General features: G+C 51.8%; 11 protein-coding genes across 11 annotated transcripts; 8 read left to right on the top strand and 3 right to left on the bottom strand.

Annotated features, from left to right (window-relative positions):
* Window positions 1–1,639: 1,639 nt before the first annotated feature.
* On the top strand, window positions 1,640–3,903 carry N7515_000680 (uncharacterized protein; the record flags this gene model as incomplete). Its single annotated transcript, XM_056661424.1, has 4 exons — window positions 1,640–2,202; window positions 2,434–2,829; window positions 2,890–3,149; window positions 3,200–3,903. 4 exons carry the CDS (start codon window positions 1,640–1,642, stop codon window positions 3,901–3,903), a joined length of 1,923 nt encoding a protein of 640 aa, XP_056526590.1.
* Window positions 3,904–5,372: 1,469 nt separating this feature from the next.
* On the top strand, window positions 5,373–5,555 carry N7515_000679 (Nucleic acid-binding OB-fold; the record flags this gene model as incomplete). Its single annotated transcript, XM_056661423.1, has 1 exon — window positions 5,373–5,555. One exon carries the CDS (start codon window positions 5,373–5,375, stop codon window positions 5,553–5,555), a length of 183 nt encoding a protein of 60 aa, XP_056526589.1.
* A 202-nt stretch (window positions 5,556–5,757) lies between these two features.
* hexA (putative Woronin body protein HexA) lies at window positions 5,758–7,681 on the top strand (the record flags this gene model as incomplete). Its single annotated transcript, XM_056661422.1, has 3 exons — window positions 5,758–5,764; window positions 6,033–6,348; window positions 6,700–7,681. The coding sequence occupies 3 exons, from the start codon at window positions 5,758–5,760 to the stop codon at window positions 7,679–7,681; spliced, it is 1,305 nt and encodes a 434-aa protein (XP_056526588.1).
* Window positions 7,682–8,876: 1,195 nt separating this feature from the next.
* N7515_000677 (uncharacterized protein) lies at window positions 8,877–12,997 on the bottom strand (the record flags this gene model as incomplete). Its single annotated transcript, XM_056661421.1, has 2 exons — window positions 8,877–12,821; window positions 12,953–12,997. 2 exons carry the CDS (start codon window positions 12,995–12,997, stop codon window positions 8,877–8,879), a joined length of 3,990 nt encoding a protein of 1,329 aa, XP_056526587.1.
* A 619-nt stretch (window positions 12,998–13,616) lies between these two features.
* On the top strand, window positions 13,617–14,804 carry N7515_000676 (alpha/beta fold hydrolase; the record flags this gene model as incomplete). The annotated part of the gene is made up of 1 exon (XM_056661420.1): window positions 13,617–14,804. One exon carries the CDS (start codon window positions 13,617–13,619, stop codon window positions 14,802–14,804), a length of 1,188 nt encoding a protein of 395 aa, XP_056526586.1.
* A 313-nt stretch (window positions 14,805–15,117) lies between these two features.
* Window positions 15,118–15,971, bottom strand: N7515_000675 (copper acquisition factor BIM1-like domain-containing protein; the record flags this gene model as incomplete). Its single annotated transcript, XM_056661419.1, has 3 exons — window positions 15,118–15,324; window positions 15,386–15,699; window positions 15,755–15,971. 3 exons carry the CDS (start codon window positions 15,969–15,971, stop codon window positions 15,118–15,120), a joined length of 738 nt encoding a protein of 245 aa, XP_056526585.1.
* A 755-nt stretch (window positions 15,972–16,726) lies between these two features.
* Window positions 16,727–17,645, top strand: N7515_000674 (SRR1 family protein; the record flags this gene model as incomplete). Its single annotated transcript, XM_056661418.1, has 2 exons — window positions 16,727–17,237; window positions 17,296–17,645. 2 exons carry the CDS (start codon window positions 16,727–16,729, stop codon window positions 17,643–17,645), a joined length of 861 nt encoding a protein of 286 aa, XP_056526584.1.
* A 367-nt stretch (window positions 17,646–18,012) lies between these two features.
* N7515_000673 (gamma-glutamylcyclotransferase family protein) lies at window positions 18,013–18,669 on the top strand (the record flags this gene model as incomplete). Its single annotated transcript, XM_056661417.1, has 1 exon — window positions 18,013–18,669. The coding sequence occupies one exon, from the start codon at window positions 18,013–18,015 to the stop codon at window positions 18,667–18,669; it is 657 nt and encodes a 218-aa protein (XP_056526583.1).
* Window positions 18,670–18,745: 76 nt separating this feature from the next.
* Window positions 18,746–19,750, bottom strand: N7515_000672 (Major facilitator superfamily domain general substrate transporter; the record flags this gene model as incomplete). Its single annotated transcript, XM_056661416.1, has 4 exons — window positions 18,746–19,384; window positions 19,447–19,524; window positions 19,587–19,676; window positions 19,748–19,750. The coding sequence occupies 4 exons, from the start codon at window positions 19,748–19,750 to the stop codon at window positions 18,746–18,748; spliced, it is 810 nt and encodes a 269-aa protein (XP_056526582.1).
* Window positions 19,751–20,197: 447 nt separating this feature from the next.
* Window positions 20,198–21,870, top strand: N7515_000671 (uncharacterized protein; the record flags this gene model as incomplete). The annotated part of the gene is made up of 5 exons (XM_056661415.1): window positions 20,198–20,212; window positions 20,298–20,349; window positions 20,445–20,952; window positions 21,092–21,293; window positions 21,580–21,870. The coding sequence occupies 5 exons, from the start codon at window positions 20,198–20,200 to the stop codon at window positions 21,868–21,870; spliced, it is 1,068 nt and encodes a 355-aa protein (XP_056526581.1).
* Window positions 21,871–22,704: 834 nt separating this feature from the next.
* Window positions 22,705–23,502, top strand: N7515_000670 (uncharacterized protein; the record flags this gene model as incomplete). The annotated part of the gene is made up of 2 exons (XM_056661414.1): window positions 22,705–22,760; window positions 22,818–23,502. The coding sequence occupies 2 exons, from the start codon at window positions 22,705–22,707 to the stop codon at window positions 23,500–23,502; spliced, it is 741 nt and encodes a 246-aa protein (XP_056526580.1).
* Between the last annotated feature and the right edge of the window lie 302 nt (window positions 23,503–23,804).

The following is a 23,804-nucleotide window of genomic DNA, read 5'->3' as shown; positions in this document are numbered from 1 at the left end:
CCCAGCCAGCGTTCTGCTGTCCACAATCCCGGGGACACGAATATCGACCTACCCACAAAGAAGTGCTATTACTCAGCACCTTGAAAGATCGAGATTTGAGCGTGGTATTTGGAGATAAGGTGAGGTGATTTCAAGAATGAGTCCAGAGCTTAAGTCAAGCCAAATGGCCTCGGAAACGATTATGGACTTAGTAAGAGGGGTTGAGGGAAGTGAAGAGAAAGCGAATAGTCACGGGAAACCGGAACGGACGCTAGTCTTCTTTTGGTAATTCCCTACCCAATGACTTCGGATAGAATTGGCCTGGTTATCCTTTGAATAACCCTCTTTGAACGACTGGCAGGGCATATATAGGTCCCATCATATTCATCTTGAAAGACACCATGTTGTATCGTACCATGCAGGCCTCTTTCCACGATACAGCATCCCACTGCTGACGTCTGCTTACAACTGAGAGAAACCCCTCTGCGATCGTCTCCCTACACCGCCGGTACCTGCATTCACCGCGAACAGCGACATCCGAGGGCGATTTCAGGTACATATTGAACGGAAATTGTGGCTTGGCCGATTTGCTCAGGAAGAATAGCACTAAGAAGTGCAATACTGTGTCCAGCAACACGAACAGATTCGTTACCCCGCCCCGAAGGGTTTGCTCAAAAGCACATCGCCCTTTCAGTCGCAAATCATTTCCAAATACTTTCCAGCTTTGCTATAGCTACTATCAGGCTTAGGCCAAGGAGCATCTATGACATCGATTCTGTCTCGTGGGTGGACCAAGGTGGTCTTGCAGATGCTGGAAACGTGATCGGCTTGGACCAAAGGTACTGTGTAGATTTGGTACAACACGGTCTAAACAATTCAGAGCAAAAGGCACCGGCGTAGTCGGATGTCATGGGTGGGAGGGAGTGTTCACGGCTATAATCGTCGTAGAGTGTTGGTGGTCTCATTCCACCCAAGCGCTCTTTGAACTATTTCCGCCTAGGGACACATCGATATAGCAAATGACTGCAGTAATCTGCAACATTGCATCCCATTTCTCGTGCATTGGTCAGGTAATCGTCCGGATGATTAGTTCCAAGGTCGGCTCCAGATTATTAGTGCAGAACCGGCAGACACCTAAGAATGGGCCACAAAGTCAATGTATATCATTAATATAGGTCTCAATGGAGATCAAACTGTGAATATTAGACAGAATTATGGCTGTCTAATGGGCATTGAAAAGGAGGAAGGAAAGACACGAACAGAATGAATTGGTAAAGATTCGCGCGTCGAGAGGCGTCGAGAGCGGGGAAACCGGCGATTGGATCTTTTGGAGTCCCGTTCCGGCGCTTTTCTCCTTCTCTTCTTCCTCCCCGCCATTACACGAACACACTTCTTGGACTATGTAGTCGTCGGGCTCTTCCTTGAGCCTTGTGATGCCGTTAAACAGATCCTACTGTGATTCCCAATTTCTGATTCATTTTGACCCTGCACCCTGCCCAAGAGCTCTCAATCGCGCGCAAGAGCTCCCTCGCAAACGGCTTTTCTCGAGTTGCTGCTGAAACCACTCCAGCCAAGGGCTCCAAAACCCGTTGATTCCTTCGAGTCTAACTTCTATATATAATTTCTCCTCTTCTACAAACATCCAATACCTCCCACCATCATGACTCCTCGTCGCTCTTCTCGGGCTCGCACCTCCCAACCCTCTCCCGCCCTCGTCCAACACGCCAACTCCTCCAACTCCTCAAATTCTCTTACTCGAGAGAGAAGCACTCGATCGAATCACAAAAACGGCTCCAACGGCCACCGGTCTCAGTCGATCGATGATGAGAATGGCTCGAAGGACCTTCCACACACACGGCAGCGCCAGCGCGCCAACCACGATGACGATGACCAACCCCGTGAAGAAGATGAAGACGAAATTGAAGATGAAGAGGAAGAGGTGACTCGATGTATTTGCGGTCAGCAAGACTATCCGGGTTTGCCTCCTTCTCGTCGCGAGGCCCTCGGTCGCGGCACCATCAAGCTGGAGTCAGGATTAGTTCCCTCTGATCCATCAGACCCCATGGCAGATGAGATTGGGAGCATGTTCATCCAATGTGACCTATGCAAAGTTTGGCAACACGGTGGTTGTGTTGGCATTATGGACGAGGCAACGAGTCCTGATGAATATTTCTGCGAGGAGTGCAGGAAGGATTTACACAAGATCAAAGACGAACCTCATGGGTATGTGAACAACTCTTTTATTTCTTTGGTCTAATGCCTCTTTTCTATTCCTGCTTCCTTTGTCAATGTACTATTCCGTGATGTGGTGCGATTTTGCTGTTCGGAGGGGCTGCTTTTCTGACGGCGCTCTGAGCACAATCCCCATCCAGCAGCAGTGGCCTCATATGATATGAATTGCTACTACGCTTTCTTACCAAACCTGGAGAAATGGCTATACTGACAATTTTTCAGACAACGTTCCTCTACCTACCTCCCTGTTGCACCTGAACCAGTGCCACCACCACCCCCTCCACCAGCACCAGCACCCGCACCCGCACCCACACCTCCTGCAGCACCAGTCATCCCGGCTGTCCCAGTGCTCCCGGCGGCGGAACCTTCTCCCGCTCCATCTTCTCGTGCCTCCTCGAGGGAAATCTCTCGGCGTTCCAAGGATCCCAAGTCCCGAAGCAGCGAGAGCGCTGCCGCTGCGAATGCCAAGCGGCGATCAACAATGAACAGCCGGGACGCTGCTTACGATGAAGAAGAATTGATTCGAAGAGCGATTGAGGAAAGCAAGGCTGAAACCAAGAGCAATCCCGACGAGACAGACACACACTTGGGCAAGCGAAGCAGGAGCGATAGCGTGACGTACGTTCTCCCAATGGGAACTACATTGGTTCGGAATTTTGTAACTGACCAGTTACCCAGGAACAGAGAAGGAGCGAAACGGCAGCGAACCACTTCACCGTCACCTGGTGCCACCTCAAAGCATAGCAATCCACCATCTCACCCGCCTTCTGATGATGAGGCGAAACAAAAGCCTGCAGTGAACGGGACTCGGAGACAGAGAGCTTTGTCTCGAGGCCAGCTCGACAATGAGCCTGGAAAAGACGCCAACGAGGGCGAGACAGAAGCTCCTGATACAGCATATCGCCGGAAAGAACGGCCAAATCGGCGGAAGGGAGAGGGTAAGTGACACAGACAAGTATAGTTGTTTATTTTCTAACAGCTTCAATAGAATCCGAGCTTGAAACCGGGTCCCCAACCAAGACCGCACCACCTGAGCCAGAACCATCACAAGCGAGTCCTAACACTCCTACTCCCCAAGAGCCCACGCCGGTTCGTCCCCCAACCCGCAAATCCGGCCGACCTCCTGCTCGTCGCGGTCGTGTTGGACGCAACCAATACACCAAGGACCGGGACACAAACGGGAACGGAGATTTCGGGTACATGGGAAACTCGCCCCGTCGTGGACAATCCCACGAAATTGGTGGAGACTCCCCTCGAGTCGGATACAGTGGTGCCAATGGAACGCACGTCAACGGCGGGGAATCAGGACGGCCAAGCAAGCCACGCCACATGCACCCACAGCGAACCACAATGAACGAGATGAAGCGCCGGGTGGCAGCTATTCTGGAATTCATCTCGCGCATGCAAGTGGAGATGGCCGTTGCCGGCGAAAACTCCTCTACGCCTTCGAGCAACGGTGACCGAGCTCAGGGTCTACTGCTAAAGAGCATGGTTGACCAGATCGACAACGCGATGCCATCGGCGCGCAGCGACGCCGGCGAGTCCGGACCCGCAACCACAGATGGTGGTTATGGAGAGTCCACAAACCAGGAAAAGGACTTCAAGGAACTCACCAGCGTCGAGATGATGGATGTGCTCACTCGTCATCTGCTCAAGTGGCAGCAGGAGTACGGCAAATTCGGAGAACGGTAGTTTCTGCTATGACTCGGCTGGTTCTTTTCTTCCTCTCGCCCGTATCATCTTTTGCTTGTCCGAATCACGATACCCATTTTAATTTGCTTTCTTAACCCACTGATGTACACTAGAATATGCTTGCTTGCTTTTTTCTTCTCGCTTTTGTCTTCTCAGATCATTCATACGAGTCCGGCGTCATGACCATACTGGAGGGTAAAGGTACCTAGCTCGTGGCGACTTCTCGTCTTGCTGGTCCCATCGTGCTTGTTTTCTTTGCCTGCCTATCTCTGTGATTCATGCCTTACTATGACTATTATGTCTTGCTGTTTGGTATAGTCATTATCTCAAGGATTTCTCCCTTCTTGCCTATTTTTGCTTATCTTTCTGTCGTTTTTGGTGACCGGTTCGTCGGCGTTGGGAAAAGTCGGGGTCTATATACGGCAGTTTATCTGTAAGGAAGTCTTTCTCTATAATGGAATTAGCTATCACTAGTCCTTTGTCAAGTGCAGAGAGATGCAAGGTAGTCAGATTGTTATGTTCTGGTGCAGGTATTAGTGCGCGTGCATAGGAGGGAACCCGGCTGTTTTGCCTTGTCGGAGTAGCTCAACCTCAGGTACATATTAGCATACGGGGGAAGAGCCATTGGCGTCTACCTATGGCCACATCTTCACTCTGCCGACAGAATTGACCATGGGTTCATGGAAGCCTTGCTGCCTTTCGTATTGAACGTCGTATCTGCTGTGGAAGTTTTATCAGACATCTCGGAAGTACCGGCTATATTTAGTGTCCAGCTACGAAGCCCACGTAGATGCACATGCATGGAGCTCAGCTATCGCTCGCCGCCCTATGTGCATGTTATGTGTTTTATGCAACGATCGTGATCTCAGATCAGAATTGAGCGTCAATGGATTGAATGCGTCGTACACCGTACGGAGTATTGGACTCCAAATCCACCGATGGCTTGTCGGTAAGGCTGTATCCATGGATTCAACCACGGTAGGGTTTGCTCCACTTTCAATGTGAGTTGATAATCGCCTTGGCCCCTATCTCGTGGCCCGTGGGAAAAACAATGTCTATCACTGTACTCCGTAGCCCGGAAAACAGGTTCAGCGATCAAGGTCCCCATCTCATTGGACAAGGTCCATTGGCGATGATGTGATCTGATTGAAGAGACGCGTCTGCTTTCTCCAAACATCCCATCCAAATTGAAGCAACCAAAAGTACGAAACCTCACGCCCGGTTACCTAGGACACAGCTCCCAGCCTCTTTGCACCAGGAGGGTCTAGACACGAGCTGCATGTGCTGGCTGGCTGACAGCTCCGGTGGTTGGGCCGGGGGGCTGGGGAGGTCTGCGGGATCTCGATGAATCACTTTTACCAGTGGAGCCAGTGCATTGAGCGGTATTAGTGGTATTGATGTGGATAATCCTGTACGGAGTACGCGCTGCCTTGTCGATGGTTTCGGTTACGAGCCAATGGCAAGCTAACATGGCGCACGATGGCAAAAACAATAACAAAGATACAAGTTCTCCAGCCGAGGGAAATCACAGAGTGTGTCTCCGCAAAATCCAATTGAGCCGATGTGATGGAGCCAAACACGATCGGCGCCAAGGAGATCCAGATGTCCGATTCGACCCGGAGGTTGCCATGGTGATTGTGTCGGTGCGGTGATGATACGTGCAGGCTGGCCAGCCACCTCTCCATGTGAAAGGGCCCGATATGTATTGTTGTCGTTTGGGGGGATCCATCGATGGTTAAACGGTGCATTATTAGAGGGGCTAAGAGTGGAACTAAAGAAGATAAAGAAGAGAGTTCAATTGTCAAACCTTTCCAAACGTTATTGAGTATAGAGAGAAGTAATAGAAGATAATATATGAAGAGTAAGAGAAAGTGAGAACCTCGGTGATCAGCGGAGACCCCAAAGGGGCAAGGCGGCGTAAACAAAGACATGGCATAAATAACAGTGACACTCTCCATCTCAACTGCTTCTTTTCCTCTTCTTCTTCCATTCTTACGATCTCACATTCTTAAGCATTTAAGCTTATCCCCCTCCATTCCAATCAGAAAAAGATATCTTCTCTTTTTCAACCTTTTCTCCCCTTCACGAGAAAGACTTCCCCTTAAAAGTCTTTTCTTGAGTCTTTCGAGTTGTTTCACGACAGTTCGAAAGGCATTCGAGAAGAGACGCTCAAAAGTCCGTCAATCTGGACTTTGACGCCCGTGTTCCTATCCCCTTCAGTGTCTTCCCGTCGTCGTACCGGAGTGACGCTGTCTCTGAAACTACTCAGACGAGAGTAGAGGGAGAAGTCAATTTCGAACGTACTTCGCGCGCCGAACGGGAAGATACTCGAGGACCTGCTCCCCTTCCCTCTGTCAAAAAGGAAGAAGTCGAATTCCGCGTTCAGGAAGAGCACCCTCACCACAAGCACAACTACGCCCCTGAGGTTGAATTGACTCGTGAACGGTATGTACTGGATTTTTTCTCATTTTCTCGTCTTTTTCTCGCCCCCAATCCTAACCTCCCACTTCAAAACGGTGTATTTTTCCTACATTTGTTATGATTTGCGGTGTTTCTTTCCCCCCCAACCTCTCGAGATCCACCTGAAAGTGGATCCACTTTGCAGCTGAAGTATCACTATTTGTTGTGATATCTCCTATATTGGTTTAGTGTGGTTTATGGTGGTAACGGATTTAGCCCCGGGCTAAGTTTACGTGTCACTACAAGCCTGATCCACTCCAATTAGCGGTGACTGCCTGTGTTTTGTTTATATTTTTATGGGAACCCATGTGGGCTGACCACTCTTCTCTCTCACAGCTACCCCAGTTACCAACAACCTTCTGTTGACTACGAAGATCGTACTCAAGTCTACGATAAAGTCGTCGAGAGCCAACTTGACCTCACTGAACGTGACTACCGTCAACGTACCTCACCAGCCTACGACCTCGACGTCTCTTACGACCGTCGTTATCGTCAACCCGTAGACTCCGCCTACGGTTACCAGTCCCAGTCCGACGTCTCCTACGACCGGACCTTCCAGTCTCAGACCGACTCTTACAGAGAAGACGACGTCTACCTCCGCGAAGTTCAGCCCCGTGCTCGTACCTTCGCTCCCACCCAAGTAAAAGTCTCCCAAACCACTACCCGCGACACCGCCCCAACTCGCAAGATGGGTTACTACGACGACGACGGGGAGTACCACTCCTTCCGCCGTGGCGTTGGCCGTGCCGCCGACCGCGTCCTGCACCCCTTCTCCCACTCCAGCCACCACGAGGAGTCCCACGCCGGCGAGGACGTCGCTCCCGCCCGTGAGAACGTCCGCATCGTCGAGCCCCGCAACCGCGGCTCCCCCGGCGAGACCGTCCCCATCCCCTGCCACTTCATCCGTGTGGGCGACATCCTGATCCTCCAGGGCCGTCCTTGCCAGGTCATCCGCATCTCGGTCTCCCCCCAGACCGGTCAGCACCGCTACCTCGGCGTCGACCTCTTCACCCGCAAGTTGCAGGAGGAGTCCTCTTTCGTCGCCAACCCCTCTCCCTCCGTGGTTGTACAGACCATGCTCGGTCCCGTCTTCAAGACCTACCGCATCCTCGACCTCCGTGACGACAACCGTCTCGTCGCCATGACTGAGTCCGGTGATGTCAAGCAGGGTCTGCCTGTTATCACTCAGGGTAACCTCTTCAAGCGCATCAGTGAGGCCTTTGCTGATGGTCGTGGCTCTGTTCGTGCCCTTGTCATCAACGACGGTGGTCGTGAGCTCGTCGTCGACTACAAGGTCATCCACGGCTCGCGTCTGTAAATTCTTTACCCCCCTTTTTCCTACCTTAATTTCCTAGGTCTTCTCCTAGAGGGAGTCTGGTTACGCTTGTACCTTGTCCATGGCGTGATGAATAGTTGATGTTTTTCCTTTTCCTTGTTGTGATTTTATTTTCCTATGTATGACGAACTCATGTATGGCAATTGTTTGTGTGAAAATGTGACTGAATCTATCTGTATCGCTTAGTCTGGAACTCATTGTAATTGAAGTAGCTTCTGAGGCAATAGTGTAGGGTCTGTACTTGTTCTGCAGCCTACCCTTTCGAGTATTTTTGAAGTCTCGCAGAAATATATGTATCCGGCACATGTCGGCCCGGGGCCGAGGCTATGGAAGGTTGTCCATGCAGGTGCTGCCCAGGTAGGTAACTAGATTCAGGTTTCAAAGGAATACTCTGGGTACTTCCCTTATCTAGCTATATAGGTACCTATTAGCCCGGTTAGGTCGTAGGTAGGCATCTGGTAGGTACTTTAGGTCGGGAAGTATTGAAACCATCCTAGGACCCCGCCATTATGGCTTCCAACGGCGTATGTCAGTTCAGATGCAAACTCATATTGCAACCTTTACGAAGCCGTCTACAAATTTAGGGTACGGGGCTCGAGCGAAAATAGACAATTATTATGGCCAATATACCCATTTCCTGAGAGCATCTATGAAAACAAGCCCGAAACCAACACTGAAATCAACAGGTCATCTCGCCCCTTAACAAGGCCACAGAGCAGTACACAAGACAAGAGACATAATACAAAAAGCGTCAAGACGAAGAATGAGGGTATCATGGAAGTAAACAACTCCAATGTGCGTGACCAAAGGTTAAAAGAAAGGAGTAGAAGGAGAGAAATATCCGAAGCGAGAATGTGGTTGTACTGTGTAGACAGACCACGGCCGAAATGAAAGTAGAAAGAGGAAGCAAGAAAGCAAAACCAATGGCACGCGTATATCAGTCATTAGAGATGAGAGATCGAAAATGGAGATTTTCGAAGACAGCGTAGTCATCGTAGGCCATGGCATCTCTCAGCAAAAGAGACAGAAGAGGGAAAACAATTAGAAAGAGTGAATATAGAACAAGGGTATTAGAAGTCCTTTGAAACTAGAACGTGCAATATCGGTGTTAAGACAATTGACAAGGATTGTCTGGAAAACGCAAGTCTAAAGAAGCAGACGCATATCGGTGACAGGATCAAGTGCGCATCCCGAATGCCTTGCGAAGAAGAGGGAATCGTTTCTTCCGTCCGGAGCCAGCGATCACGACGTCGCGCGCTGATATCCCAGGCTCCTCGGGATGCATCGTCTCGGAGGCACTGTCGTTTGGATCTGGCCCGGTGCGGGGTGCCTCGGTCTCTTTCCCAACCGTCGATGCAGCGAGAGCGCCTTGTCCATTGACATCGGCGCTTTCATTGCGTGCGGCTGCATTTTCAGTCGGTGCCACGGAGTTCCGTGGTGCATGAGCAGATGATGGGACACTAGGCTTATCTTCCGCAACTGGATCAAGACGCTCGTGTTCGAGATCGGTAGGGAGGGGCCAGTTGTCTGGTCCTGGGGATTGGCGTTTGGAGTTCCTCTTCACCAGTTTCGATGAACGAGGAGCCTCTCCGTTCCCGGCAGACACAGTGGTCACTGTTCTGCTCTGGTATCCATTCGTCGTGCCCTCATTGCGCAGTTGCTCGCGTTCTAGACGTGAGCGCTCTAGCGGTGTGTCTCTCCGCGAGGGACTTTCCATGTCGGCTTTGCGAACTCTATGTTCCGGGTGCTTGGGCTTCAGGATGCCGAGTCGGGTGAGAAGCCCTGGCTTCCGACCACGAGGCGGCGCCATGAGGAACTCTTCCAGATCCCTTTGCGACATGCCACGCTGTTTGGCCACAGCTGCCATCCCAGACATGCTTGGGGCGTTCTTTCCGCCGGATCCTGGCGGGGCCGTCATTGGCCGGGATGCCAGTACTGGCTGCGGCTTTTGCCTGGTGCCTTCTTCTGAACTATCGTCCAATTCCGTCGAGTCGCCATCGTCGGCATCCTGGCGACGGGGAATGCCTCGGACGGGGCGTAGTGTTTTGCTTGCAGGCTCATCTTCATCGGTAGAATCTGCAAACCGACTAGTAAAGGTCTGAGGCCGAGCATCATCCTCCCCATCCGAATCTGCAAACCGCGTTGCGCGCCCAGACTTCGGAGGCGCCTTGGTGAACTTTGCTCTCGGCGCCGCCTTCTTGTTCGTTGAGAAGAACGAATATCTCTCGCCTGCAGCAGACCCGCGCAGCGTCTTCCGCATTGTGCCATTCGAACCAGATGAGACAGGCCGATTGTCAAGGGGAGAGTCGTTCCGTGGCGTTGGGGATTGAACCCGAACATCGGCACCAGCAGCACCGGATCTCATTGTCCGTCGCATGGGATGAGCATCGGCACGCGGAGAAGAGCGTTTGAAACTGCTTGAGGAATCACTTCCATTCGACATTTGCCGCCGGAGGCTGTTAGGGAAACCTTGGCTTGTCTTTTGGAAAGCCGGACCAAGAGATAATGGACGTGGTTTACTCTTTCCACCTCGTGGGGAAGCGCCATTGCTCGACCACCGAGGATCCTGCATATTAGATTTCTTGCTCACGTCCACAGACATAGGACGGGTTCGCGCGGTAGGCTCTGCGCGGACACTGCCGTTCTGAATGGGCGAAGCGCGAGGTTGGGGCTGGTTCGACACTGGCTGGTATGAGGAGTCAAGCCCATGCCCAACCGAAGAGGCAGCGGATTCTGCTACCACTCGGTTGACCGACTCTTGTGTCGGTGTGACGGCGCGCACCTCCTCACGTGGCTGATCTGTCACATCTTGCGACTGACTGTCCACGATTGCAGCTCGACTGAGGGGTTTCGGGGTTGCGTCTCGCGATTCGCTCGCACCCTCTAAAATCGGGGCCGACCTAGGGGCTGATCGGCTGTCGACAATAGCATTGATGGATCCAAATCCATCGCCGTCAATGTCTTCTGCTGCATCACTGTAGACGCTATCACCAGACTCCTCCTCTGTATCCACGTCGTCGAACTTGGGAACAGTGCTGGCCACGGCCTGAACTCTGGTCTTCTTCGCAGTGGAATTGAGACTGCCGTCAGAGCCAGACGGGGGAAATCCGCCCGGGCACCTGAATTGATCCATGCTGGTCCTCTTGAGGTCGAGGCTTTGCTTGGGCTCATCCGCTGGAGGCGTAGCAGGTTCGACCGCAATGACAGGCACAGACAACTCTGACTGCGGCTGATTCTCAGCAATGTCACTAGTGACTCCAGCCTCCCGTTTGGTCTCTGAGCCCGAGTTTGCTTGTGAAGTAGGCGAAGAGCCGCCGACTGACAACTGCTCCAAAGCGTTCGCTTTCTGTGGTTGGGAGATTGGTTGCTGTTGCGGCTTAGGAGGAATATTTCCGACAGTGTGATCATCTGACAACACAATATGCGCCTGGGGCATCACTTCAGATTCAGACGATGTGGTGGACTCATTGTCACTGAAGCCTGGGATAGGCGACCTTTGAAGACCAGTCCCTCGGCTGCCCCGAATGCTACCGAAAGATGGGAGGACTTGTCGGGGTTTTATGACGACATCCCAGTCATCATCACTCGTAAACTCCGCTGGTGACTTCTTCTTGCCAACACCAAGCCAACTCATACGTGACTTGGTTTTACCGCCAGGTGGGGAGTCAGGTACGTATTCTTCTGGCGAGGTGGGAGGACTGGCTGCGACACCAACAACCTCAGCTTCATCATCGAAACTGACCTTTGCAGGTTTCTTCTTGACATCAAGTCGAGATCCTTCATCCGACGCCACTGAGGTGCCATCTGAAAGCTCACTCGGCGGTAAGACTCGAGTGGTTGTTGCCGCTCTTCTATCAGGCGACAATGAGCTGCCCCTTGCATTTTTGAGGGCCGACTTGGCAGGAGATACTGATCTGGGCGGCGGCTCGTGGATTTGATCGCCGGTACCAGAAACGGAAAGTAACCCGGAGAAGCGAGTAGATCGACCGGGGCTGCTCGACTGGCGGAGTTGTCGCTGCCCGGTCTGCAGTTGCGAGGGCGACTGAGGCACTGGAGCAGTCTCTGTGCAATCGGTAGTTGGCGATGCACTCGTCATCCGATTTCCATTACGCGGTACATTTTTATCTTCAACATTCGTGTCGTCATGCTTGGGCTTTTCCTGCTCTTGAACAGCGGATGGCCACTTTTCAGGGAGATCTCGTGACGTCGGATGTTGGTGTTCCACATTCTGCGGCATGGCAGCCACTGGCTTACTCTTATTTTGATCGAGATGATCCACATCCCCGGACGCTTGTCGTATCCTCTCAGTCCGAGCATTCGCCCTCGGACTGTCTTTTTGCATGTCAGCTGCTTGGCTTGCAGCACTAGACCTGGTTTCAACAGGGCTTCCTTCCAGGCTGCCAGGCTGCACCCTAGCCTTCGTGCTGGTCGATTTATCGGGCACGTCGGCAATAGATTCTTGAATAGCTTCATGAAGACTGATCGGGTTATTTTCAGCCATCTCATTCGGCGAAGTAGGTCGCGAGCCCAATGGATACGAGAAATTAACCGAGCTCCGGCTTCCTGACCTTTCCACCTCCGGCACCGTCCCTAGGCTCGTCACCCGTTGATGCGTAGCGATCTGTATCGGGGACCCTCGGCCCTGTTCCCGATCCACACCCCTCCGCCCAGCGCGCGGCGGGGATGAGGGAGACGTGCGCATCGACGGCTCCATGCTCAGCGCGCGTCGATTCGGCAATTTTCGCGGGGAGAAAGTGGTCGGCAGAGAAGGCAACGGAGGTACATCCACGGGGTCGCCTACAGGTCCCGACCTCGAAACCGGGCGATGGGGAGATTGTTCGCGAAAGGTGCGCGCGCTCATCGAGCTATTACTGTTCGAGCGACCAAGAGTAGCACTCACGCTGGCCGAGCGGCGACCGCCAACTCCGACCTGCGACTGGACGGAGCCGCGTCGGACCATGCGCTTCGTCTGAACATCTTCGATCGGGGTCGGGGTGGGTGTGAGGTTGCGGAGAGCTGCGGCTGCTGCTGCGGATGAGAGGCTCGCTGAGGAGGGTTGGGATTTTAGGAAAGCATGGCTGGCAGCGCTTTGGGCGGAATGGGCGGCAGGTGTGGAAAGTGGCTAGTGGGAAGGAAGGGAGCTGTCAGTTTCATGTTCATGCATCGGTTGCAGGTACCCGCTGGATTGCATCTGGTCCTCCCATCGCATATCGGAATAGATGCAATCCGTCGGGTTGAGGGAGTGGAACACACCTGGTGATGGGCAGAGACACTTCTCTTGCGACGGCCGAAGACCATTGTTCAGAGATTCTTTTGAGTGTTTAGGCAACAAGCTTGAAGTTTGAAGATCGGATGGCCGAACACTGACTGGTGCAGTGCCGGGATCCGAGATTGAAGTGGATGAAGCAGTGGATGTGTGAATAATTTTCCGTTGTAGATTAATAGTATACTGCGTATGATGTCGAAGGTGGGAACTGGGGAAGCTGGAAAAGCTGAGGGGACCCAACTTGGGGGGGCGAGGGATCGACGTAGCCAGTCAGAAACAAGAAGGGGAACAGGGAAGAGGAATACGCAGTACAAGGAAAAAAGGACAAAAGACAAAAAGTCAAGGGAGAAAATGCCTGGAGATCTCAAAATTGGCAGATCCAGCAGATCCGACAAGATCGAGGAACTTTGCAGTATTTGCGTCATGACTTTTTTGTCTTTTTTCGTTTTTTTTAATTCTTAATTTTCTTTTTTTTTCAGGCACCAAAAAGGGACCTGAATTGGACTTGGAGATTTGCTGATAACCTCGGTAGATAAGCAACCCCCTCATCAACGAAGTAGTTAATACACAGGTCCGCCGTATTTACGTTAACTGAATGCAACAATCTTCATCTTCTATACTCCGTACTCTACAACAATCTCAAGTCTAACCATGACCCTCCCACCCCTACCCCTCCCAACAGGCATAACCAGCCGAACCATCCAAACCACCGATCTAAACATCCACATCCTAGAAGCCGGCCAAACCCCAACAAACGACAAACCCCTAATCGTCCTCCTCCACGGCTTCCCAGAAATAGCCTACTCCTGGCGTCGCGTCCTCCCCAAACTCGCAGCCGCAGGCTTCTACGTCGTAGCCCCAGACCAACGCGGCTTCGGTCGCACAACAGGTTGGGACACCCGCAGCCACGCAGAAGTCGACCTATCGACCTTCACCATCTCAACTCTAGTTCGGGACATCGTCCTCCTAGTTCATGCACTAGGCTACCGCTCCGTGCGCTGCATCGCGGGCCACGACTGCGGCGCCGCCTCGGCAGCCGCATGCGCCCTCATGAGACCGGACTTCTTCCAGAGCGTGGCGCTCATGAGCCACCCGTTCAATGGGAGTCCTGAGTTGCCGTTTAACACGGCGAATGAGGGGGTGGATGTGGCGCGGTTTGTAGCTGAGAAGGCGAAGGCGGCGGCGGGTGTGCACGAGGAGCTTGCGAGGATGGGTCGCAAGCATTATAAGTGGTATTACTCGACTAAGGAGGCTGGGCCTGAGATGTCGGAGCTTGGGCCTGAGGAGATGCGTGGATTTTTGCGGGGGTACTTCTATTTGAAGAGTGGGTCGTGGGAGGGGAATCGGCCGCATCCGTTGGGGAAGTGGGCTGCGGCTGATTTGGCAGAGTTGCCGGGGTACTATATCATGCCGTTGGAGGCATCGATGCCGGAGACTGTGGCGAGGGATATGGCGGTTGAGTCGTCCGGGGTTCTGGCTTCGCACTCGTGGCTGCCTGACGAGGAACTGGCGGTTTATGCGGGTGAGTATGGACGCACGGGTTTCCAGGGCGGATTGAATTGGTATCGTATTCGCACTGCGGATGGTGGTCGGTATGCGAAGGACGTTGAGGTCTTTGCTGGGAAGAAGATTGAGCAGCCGTGTGCTTATGTTTCGGGTAAGTTGGACTGGGGTAACTACCAGGAGCCTGGGGCTATTGAAAAGATGAAGGACGGAGTCTCGTGCGCGGACTTGCGTATCTTCCGCCTTGTCGACGGAGTTGGGCATTGGACACCTCAGGAAAGTCCGGAAGAGGTGGTGCGAGCCATTTTGGATCTGATCGAAGGCTTGCCTCAGTGAGCTAATTGGGTCAGTATGCGACATAGTTAGGTAGTTGCTACATAAACCTTTTACGAAATACGAGATATGATCTACTAAAGAATCAGATTGTTCAAAGTATCGTCATAGATCCGTTCCAATAGAACTGAGTTGAAACACCAGACACCAGACACCAGTCAAACGCCAGACAAACCAATAGCGTCAATTATATAGTCCAAAGAAGACATGCAGTATCAACACTGATTTTGAGGCGTCATAGATTAATCGAAACCAGGGGTATGACGCAAAGAAAAGACGAGCACACGCGGAAATGCAATCAGCAAAAATCACACTTCTACATGTATAAACCGAAGGCGACAGCGAGCAACAGTGGTACGACAGCCGCAGCCGACAGTTTCGGCTGCAACATTGCCGCGCCCGAACCGATAGCACTGGTGGTGTACATGAACTCAAAGCCGATATTACTCGAATTGAAGCAATTGTCACGCGTTACCGCCTCCACAGAAGCATCGCCGTCTTCTGCAAACTCAATGTCCACGCACTAGAGATACGAGTCAGTACGATCTTCAATCGCCGGATCGGCACAGGGCAATGGAACATACATTGTACAGCGCAGCGCCGTGCTTGGCAGTCTCAACTAGCTGAATAGTAGCGTAATCACCAGGACTGACGCTGATACCGGCCGGCAGGGGCACCTGGGGCAGACACACGGTGCCCGGGTAAGGGTTGTTTGTCGGGCCGACGATCTGGAACGGCGGAACGACGGGGTGGCTCATGTTGGGAGGGATCTCGCCGAATCCCAGATTGACATAGATAAGAGCAGTTGAGTGGCCCGGGAACCAGCCAGGCTGGAAGGCGAGAGCACCGCCGCTGACGGGCCACTTGGTTCGGTTGGTTGATCGGGGCATGCCGCCGCCTGTGAGATCAGAGTTAGTGGTGGATAGGTGAGAGAAGAGGCTGCTCCTGCTTACAGGGATAGATCCACTCCATGCCATACGGGAAGATGTATGAGCCGTTTTTGACATCGTAGGCGACACCGAGACCATTAGCTTGCTCGACGGTGCCGTTGGTATGGAGATTGTTCCCTCGATACCCGGGATATGTGATGACACTGTGAGCCTGTGCCAGACCGAAGCAAAGCAGCACCAGGACGGATGCCCATCGCGATAGCGATTGTGTGAAGCTCATGGTGAGATGCGATGTGACGGTGAGCAGAGAATAGGGTTGGACGGAGAGATACACTCTCACGGAGCAAGACTCAAACACGATTCCTCCGATCGCAGGATAATCAAATTAGACCGTAGAGGAAGCTGGATGGGTAATGATAAAAGGATATCAAAATCACAAAAGCTCCAAGACCAAGACCAAGCCATGACTTTCGAGGGCTGATCGGTCTTTTTGAGGGGGCACGGGGTCATCACTCAGACGGACGAGTCAAAACCCAGGAACGCAAATGTGACCAAGCTGCAGGGCACGATATCTGTGACTGGCTCGACGCAGTGATGAAGAGCAGGGGTAGCCCGGGATCATCACAGCCCGCTGCAAGTGCCATCACGAAGAGGCTGATGCTGGATGGTGATTCGCTGCAGGGCCAACGGGGGAAGCGCCGAGGGAGACGCTAACGTTCTGAGGGGAAACCACTTGGGCGCTTAGAATGTGTTCAACGAGAGATTGAGGAGGAGAATGTGCTGAATGTGCTGAGATTGCACTACTGCGTAAAAGCGACCGAAACATGTAGTTTTATTTCGTCCTGATCCTTGTCTAAGGTAGGATCCATCATCCATCTCGCCTTTATCAATAAAGCACTCCCAATGCCAAGCCTTTCCTCCCCGCATCTCCAAAAAGAAAAAAAAAGCTCCTCACACGGCAGTAACGAGCATCAATACATAAAAACACAGAAACAGACTCATATTCTTATAATCACATAATTATATATACAAGAAATGCCCCACACATCCCGCACAAAACGTCCAACCATCCAAAAACGCACCCAAGTCACCGACGACGACGGCTGGACCCATGTCGCAAGTAGCGGCAGCGTGCGCCGCGTCATGCGCAGTCGGCCGCGGGGCACAGCTGCCATTATAAAAGATTCAGAGATATCTTCAGACTATTCTTCTTCAAACCAGTCTGAACCTGTACTAGTCCCAGCCGAAGCCCCCGGTCGACTCACCCTACCGGAGCTGCAGACACAGTTCGAGACGCATCGGCGGAGATGGGAGAGTTCAGAGAGTTGGAGTAGACTGGCGGGGGTTTTGGACGAAAGGCTGAAGTGCAGGAAACTGGAACAGCAAGCTTCCTCTTCTTCTTCCGAGGCTGTCTGTCCCATCGACGCCATTATCTGCATTGGACTCGGCAGCCCGAGTGGATTCCTGCGCGATGGATGGGTTGATCGGCGGGCTGTGTCGCTGTATCAGCTTGCCGCGCTGGCGAGTATCAAAGATCGAGTTGCTTGTTCGTTTTCTTCTGTGACTCATGCCGGTTCTTGGTTTTAGCTAACCACGAAAAACAGCAACTACAAACCAAACCATAAAGGTCTACGCCCAAGACCCTGTCTTCAATGCGCTGGACGAATCCCTCCTAGCAGCACTGAACATGGATGTCCTCCAACACCCAGCAGCCTTCACCCACATAACGTCCAGCACAATGCTCTTCTGTCCCGGTGCAGAACGCAAACACCTCGAACTACTGCTTCCGTCCAAGCCGTGGCTTTTATTCGGTGGCCCGCTTGAGCATGCAGATGCTGGCGGAGTTTTGCTGGAGTATGTTGATTGCGCTGGGTCGTTTTGCTTGCCTGTTTTTGAGGCGCTTGAGCATGCTTTCTGGAGGATGAGGCTTTATTGGATTGAGAGTGAGAGATGATGTTGATATTGATGTTTTGCATTTTGATTGGGATCTAGTATAGAGGGAAATATGCATGAGTGGCGTTGGTCGATATGTTCATAGACTTGGGGTTGGTGATAAAATCTGTTGAGAGATGATTAGAAGGGTCCTTGTTTCTAACCCTAGCCTACTAGGTCAATACAGAAAAGTAGCTAATGACTGACGATGAGTTAGAACTTCGGCCTGAGCTACCTATACCAACATGTTCCCAGTGCTCAGTGCCCCTCCCTTTCCGCTTTAGTGCTCAGACCTTGCGGCTCTTTGGTCACTGAGACGTAATCTTACCAGTTACGCTAGGTTGACAGCGGATGGGTCCCAACTTCCAAGGTTTGTACGTGTGACACACATGTACATAGCAACCTTGCCCTCTATCAATCTCCTTCTTTCGTCTCCGCGACCCGTCGAGATCTACATTGACATAATGCGCAAAAGCCGGCCGTCCGCTATGATGCGCAAACTCCTTCAGCACAAGCTGCACAACGCCTTAGCAGACCCTCCAGGGCCACCGTCGCCCCCATGGGACAGTTCTGATGAGAATCCCTGGCCTGAAGACTCCATCAGAGACGAATATTGCTTCTTATACGGGACATTAATGGATCCAGATACATTATCCAAAGTCTTAGGTTCTTCAATACCACCACTTATGATGCGCCCGGCTAGGGTTATTGGTTACCAGGTCAAACTTTGGGGTCCATACCCTGCTCTCCTCGATGATAAACCACTTCATCCAGTCGTTGGAATGGTGTGTGGCGTCTTATCGCCAACGCAACTTGATCGACTTGCCGCCTACGAAACGGATAAATATCATCTTCAGGGTTGCTTGATTGACGTTCTGAATGATGACGGTAGCACGGAGAAAACCATCGAAGGGGTCTCTTTCATGTGGAATGGCCGACAGGATGAGCTTCGGGAGGGTACTTTTGACCTGAAGCAATGGAGGAAGGAGAGACAGCTAAGTGAATTGGAGTACTGCGAGTTACAGAAATGTCCAGGTTGGTTATAGCTTAAATTCATTTCATTTCACTTTTTTTCTAAAAAAATATTTTTTGTCAGGAGACCACGCCAGGAAAAGGTCAAAGTCAAACCAGGAACGGCCAAACCAGCAAATGCCCCATCCAGGGCCTGATGATGGCCCAAACAGCTTTGCTCACAACGGAGACTGCTTTTGAGCCAACTCTTCTCGCAGGAGATATTGCTCTCACGAAGGTCCCCAAAGCATCCGTCATTGCAGGCGTTTTGGGGGTAGGAGGAGCAGGAGGCGTTGGCGGAGATGGCGGAGTCGAAGGCGATGGCGGTGGCTGAGGGTACTCAACTATCTCCGAGTGTCTCAGAGATGACGGGCACCGCGCCCAGGACAACTTGCGTGGCAGGCCGGGAGGTGCTCCGGCAGCAGCAACCATCCCAGCCCACCAGTGCAACGATTCCCGAGACGATGGGAGCAGCTGCCCGGTGTCATGGTCAGTGGTAACCAGGACAGGATCCACCCGTTGCATAGCGCTGTTGATCATTGCGGTTACTCGGTACTCGCAGCTTCCCGTTGGAGCCTTTGGCGACGCTTCGATAATGGGCAGAGAATGAGCTGGTGGGGTGGTGACAGGGTGGTAAACGGGGTCGGGGACATTATTGGCCAGTAGTTCGAGTTCTTCTGACTCGTCGGCCCAATTGAAAAACTGCGGCTGCAAGAGCTCGCGAGAGAAAATGTCAAGGGGGATTTGCTTCTATATATTGCACCAGATGTCAGTAATATCCTAAAGCGGGACTAGAGAAAGACGGGAAGTACCATTATTGGAGATGGCATAGTGGCTTTAGAAGCCAAAGTAAAGACGCGGATGTGCATCGCACAGTTTGGGCCCTGCATCTGAGTAGCTATTAGTGTCTAGTCTCTTATTAAAGTAGCAGACAGAGAATCGGGGATAGTACCATCATTGGATGGGCTAGAGAGCTGGGATGACAACCAGCAGAGTAGTCGGAGAGGTCAGACAAGGCAAGCTGCCCAAGATTGGTATTTTCCTGTAGCGCGGTGTTGTTAGTATCTGATGACAGCAGAGAGAAGTGGTATATAGCAGCGTTCAAGCACATACCATAGTGATAGCGTTCTAAGTTATGATCTGTTAAAAGATGAAGGTTCTGGCTAACCGTAGTAGATCAGAATAGGATATTGGAAAATGGTGAAGAAGAAGAGAAAAAGTAAACAAGATGCGTTGCTAGGGACGTTATTTATGCCGACGCTGTGAAGGAAAGCTCTTGCCATTTCTACAAGACCTGTCAAGGAAGGAGCAGAGATATCTCGAATTGTGTTGAGGTGGACCAAACATTCTACCTCCATCAAACTTGAAGCATATCATATGACCTTGGTCCGAAACACAGCTAAAGCGAGTATATAGTCTTCTTCACTCGCTTTGACCTTTTACTTCTCTACAACTACCATGTCGGGTCTCATCACCAGTTACGTCCTCTCCTCATCTTCATCTCACCACAAGGCTCATCCATCTCGAGCATACCTATCTCACCACTACGTCTGATTAAACATCATGACCACCTCCAATGTAAGCTGGGCTCATGCTGATACTCCTATCTTGCCAGCAGGCCCAACATCGATACTAATTTGAAGTCCTATGGCACAGACCACAGTGCAAAGCAAGGCTGCAAGACAAGAGCTACACCCGAGCATCGTGGCTTAAGGGTATTTGATAGCGGCTGGTCCCCCGACATAACGACTGGCCGTTTCGCGGCATCCAACGGAGCCGATCCGCAACAGCAACAGCTACGCCTGGGTAGAGGCCCCGGAGATCGCGAGTTTCATTCAAAATCGAATCGCGCGGGCACGTGCTGCTGCGGGAAGAGTGGTCATCTATGGCCCCATTCTGGACGTCGTCGACAAGCTGGCCGCGCTCGTCGGATGCGAGGGCTACCATCGTAACACCATTGATCGCGCTGGGGTGCTTGAGCGGTTCCGAGCTAACACCACGGGTGTCATAGCCGCGACCAGTACCCTCGGGATGGGCCTTGACATCCCCAACATTCGGAGTGTTATCCGCGTCGGCCTGCCTCGCTCCATGCTCGACTTTGCGCAGGAGAGTGGCCGTGTTGGCCGAGACGGGCTTCCCAGCGAGGCCATCATTATCCAACCTCACGGGTTGCCACGGCCCACTTGGGACCCTATCCATATAGACTGGCAGACAGCGCAGGAAGAGCAGGAAAGGATCGACACATACGCCTATTCGGGCTCTTGCCTGAATTTGCCCCTAGAACACCAAGGAATCCCCCGCACCTCAATTTCCAGGAGGTCAGTCTCAGCCAGGCATCGACCTCGAGAGCATTGATATGCCTCGTACGACGAGTCCAATTGACAAGTTCCAGCTGCTGCTCACAGTATGGTTGGACGGGAGGATACACATATCTCCCGTACACAATACTCCATCCAGCCTTGTGGAGATTCTACGCACTGTCACGGATATACCTAGAATCTCCCCAAAGCCTACCGAGGGACGCCACAACTCTTCGGCGGCGCGTCCACGGGAAGTTCGATGTGCTTCCGATAAAGCGTCGACAGATTCCAGTTGTGCTGGACCAACACCCGACGTTGCCTTCCGCCCAGCGTCGCTTAAATCAGAGCCTGATGGATTTGTACCTGATTGATCCAATACCACTCCTCACAAAAATCCTACACTCCCCACAGTTCCAGTCTCCAATGTATACCGGGATGGCCGAGTTCGTTCCCCGGTCAAGTGAATTTTGGCATTCTTTGGCGTGGGGAGCGTCAATTCGAAGCACGTCGGGCGTATTCGCTAAGTAACCCGAAGAGTCGCCAGTGCTCCCATCAGATATCATTCGATATCATTGCGACGAAACGGACTGTTGTTCACAGCCCGTGGTATTCCCACATTTTGGGCGCGTCGTCTGTGTAGGATAGCTGCGAGGTGATATTGTGATTCGTGTGCAATCACTCTTCAATTATGCCGATCCCACAATTGCCCTCCATGAAGCTCCCAGTGACCATGATCCGCCCTTTCAGCGATTGGAGCTTGTGGCAAATGAGAATGTGTTCATGGATATCCATGAGCACAATCTCATTGGGCGCAAACAGGTCTTCTTGGATCATCGCTTCGAGAACAAGCAAGGTGCCCAGGTTCGACAGACTTCCGATAGTGTCTTTACCATTTGTCGAGTCTTCAATGACCACGCGCCTCTTGTGCAGGATTGAATCAACCTAGGAATTAAGCAACCACTCCGATTCGAGGTGAGCTTGAAATCACGCAATACCTATGGACGACAGTTCCATCAAATGTTTATTGATGGATTCGGACTATACCGTAAGATGTATCGCAGCTTCACAGGAGTGTATGTGATACCTGCGTGCATCTCTGCATCGGAGCGGGCCAAGCGGGCCAATTGTCTCCCAATAACCCTCGGTCCTCATGGTAGTAACTTGGAGGATGTGATTGCTTGCCTGACTGCGCTCCGTAGGTTGGTCTCCTTGAGATTCAGGAAACAAGGTAATTCAGAAAGAAACAATACAAAAAGATTAATGAAGAGATGTTGGCTCATAAGAGGGAAAACCTACATAAGAGGGAAAGGGGAAAAACTGCCTAGGTAGTGAGCACGTACGCTCTCAAATATCCTGGTGTGGGCGCCGAGTTCTAGGTAAATGCGTTACTAACTTCCCGCCAACTGGCAAGCCTCCAGTCAACTGGCCAGTCTTCCGCCAACTGGCAAGCTTATCCCTACGAATTTCCTGTAGCATAGTTGGCTTCCTCTTGGAAGCTGGCAATATCTTCATATGCAGTATTTTTTGAAATAGGCTATACTTCCACAGCCTTGCAACTTGGTTCCCGAAAAGTAAATCCGATATTGATGAGTCCTGATTGGATAGACGAGGAAAGCTGCGCGTCTTAAGACTGCCTTGTAGGTTTGCTCAAGCGCTCACATGACATTCGTACGACATTTTTACCGCTGTTCCTGCCTAGTCTCCGCTGTCTCCTACTCTCTCCACATTTTCCTACCAACGGGTTTGATTATTCTTCGTTTCAAATCAACAATGACGAACGCAGAAGAAAGTGCCCAGGAAGAAAGTGCTGAGCACTTTGCAGCCAAGTACGTATCTCCAATATCCTTTGAAGTGGAGGTTTATCTAAACACCTGATTCTCTAGTACCCTTCCCCTCTATCAGGGGCCTACTGTGAAACTCCGAATACAGCCAAGCAACAAGGAATACATAATTTCAAAAGACCTTCTCTGCGCGGAATCTCCGGTCTTCTCAGCAATGTTCAACGGCGAATTTCGAGAGTCCCAGGAGCAGGCCGTAACTCTAGAAGAAACCGAGGACGTTGTCGCGGTTCGTAGCGTTGAAGCACTCTGTCAATGGCTATACCGACGCGTTGTTAGGTTTGGGATAGAAGACCCAACAGAGCATATTACGGCCGCTATGGAACTCGTCAGGCTTGCAGACATGTATGATGTTACGGAGTTGGGCACTACCATGGCCCAATATATTAAGAACTTCTTGATATCCAATCCAGATCCAGGCATCAGGGGACTTCTGGTACCTCGTCATGATAGCAACACCTATTTTCTCAGACGTGAGCATATTGCCTCAGCAATCTTGTTACCTCAATACCACCCAGTACGAAAAGTTCTAGCTGCAGCATCCGTTGAAGGTTTCCTCCGAACCCCACACCACAAGTTTAGCGAGGAGACTCAGGCGTACCCTTCCTTTGGAGCTGACCTCCTTCGAGAGATAAGGATTACCCTACATGAGACTAATCGCCGTACATCTGTCATTTTCAAAGACCCTATCAGCGGGAGCAGTGTAGAGCTAGGCGATGACTCTTTCTGATGCCGTGATACTCAGGGCATGTATCACATGGCTGAGAGGATTGTTGTTGATCTGTCTTGTTTTCTTTCTTCCTCACTTCTTTTCATTTTCTTCTCTAGCTTTGTTAATCTCATAGAATGGACTCTGCTTTTTTTACAGTCTTGCCACGTATTACATAATAACAAAGCCCATCCCATCCTTTTCCACCGCTGGCTGTATCTGTGCGCCTTGCGTCGCATCTTGGCGCCAGTCCCCACTTGCCGAACCGACCGAACCGACCGAACCGACCGAACCGACTGCGGACTGACCGATTCCTGCCAACC

Source organism: Penicillium bovifimosum, assembly GCF_028826915.1.
Source record: "Penicillium bovifimosum strain IBT 22155 chromosome Unknown utg000001l_segment0_segment0, whole genome shotgun sequence".
In the NCBI taxonomy this organism is placed as follows: Eukaryota; Fungi; Ascomycota; class Eurotiomycetes; order Eurotiales; family Aspergillaceae; genus Penicillium; species Penicillium bovifimosum.
Note: the sequence above shows the minus strand (reverse complement) of the source record. Positions and strands in the feature narration are given on the sequence as shown.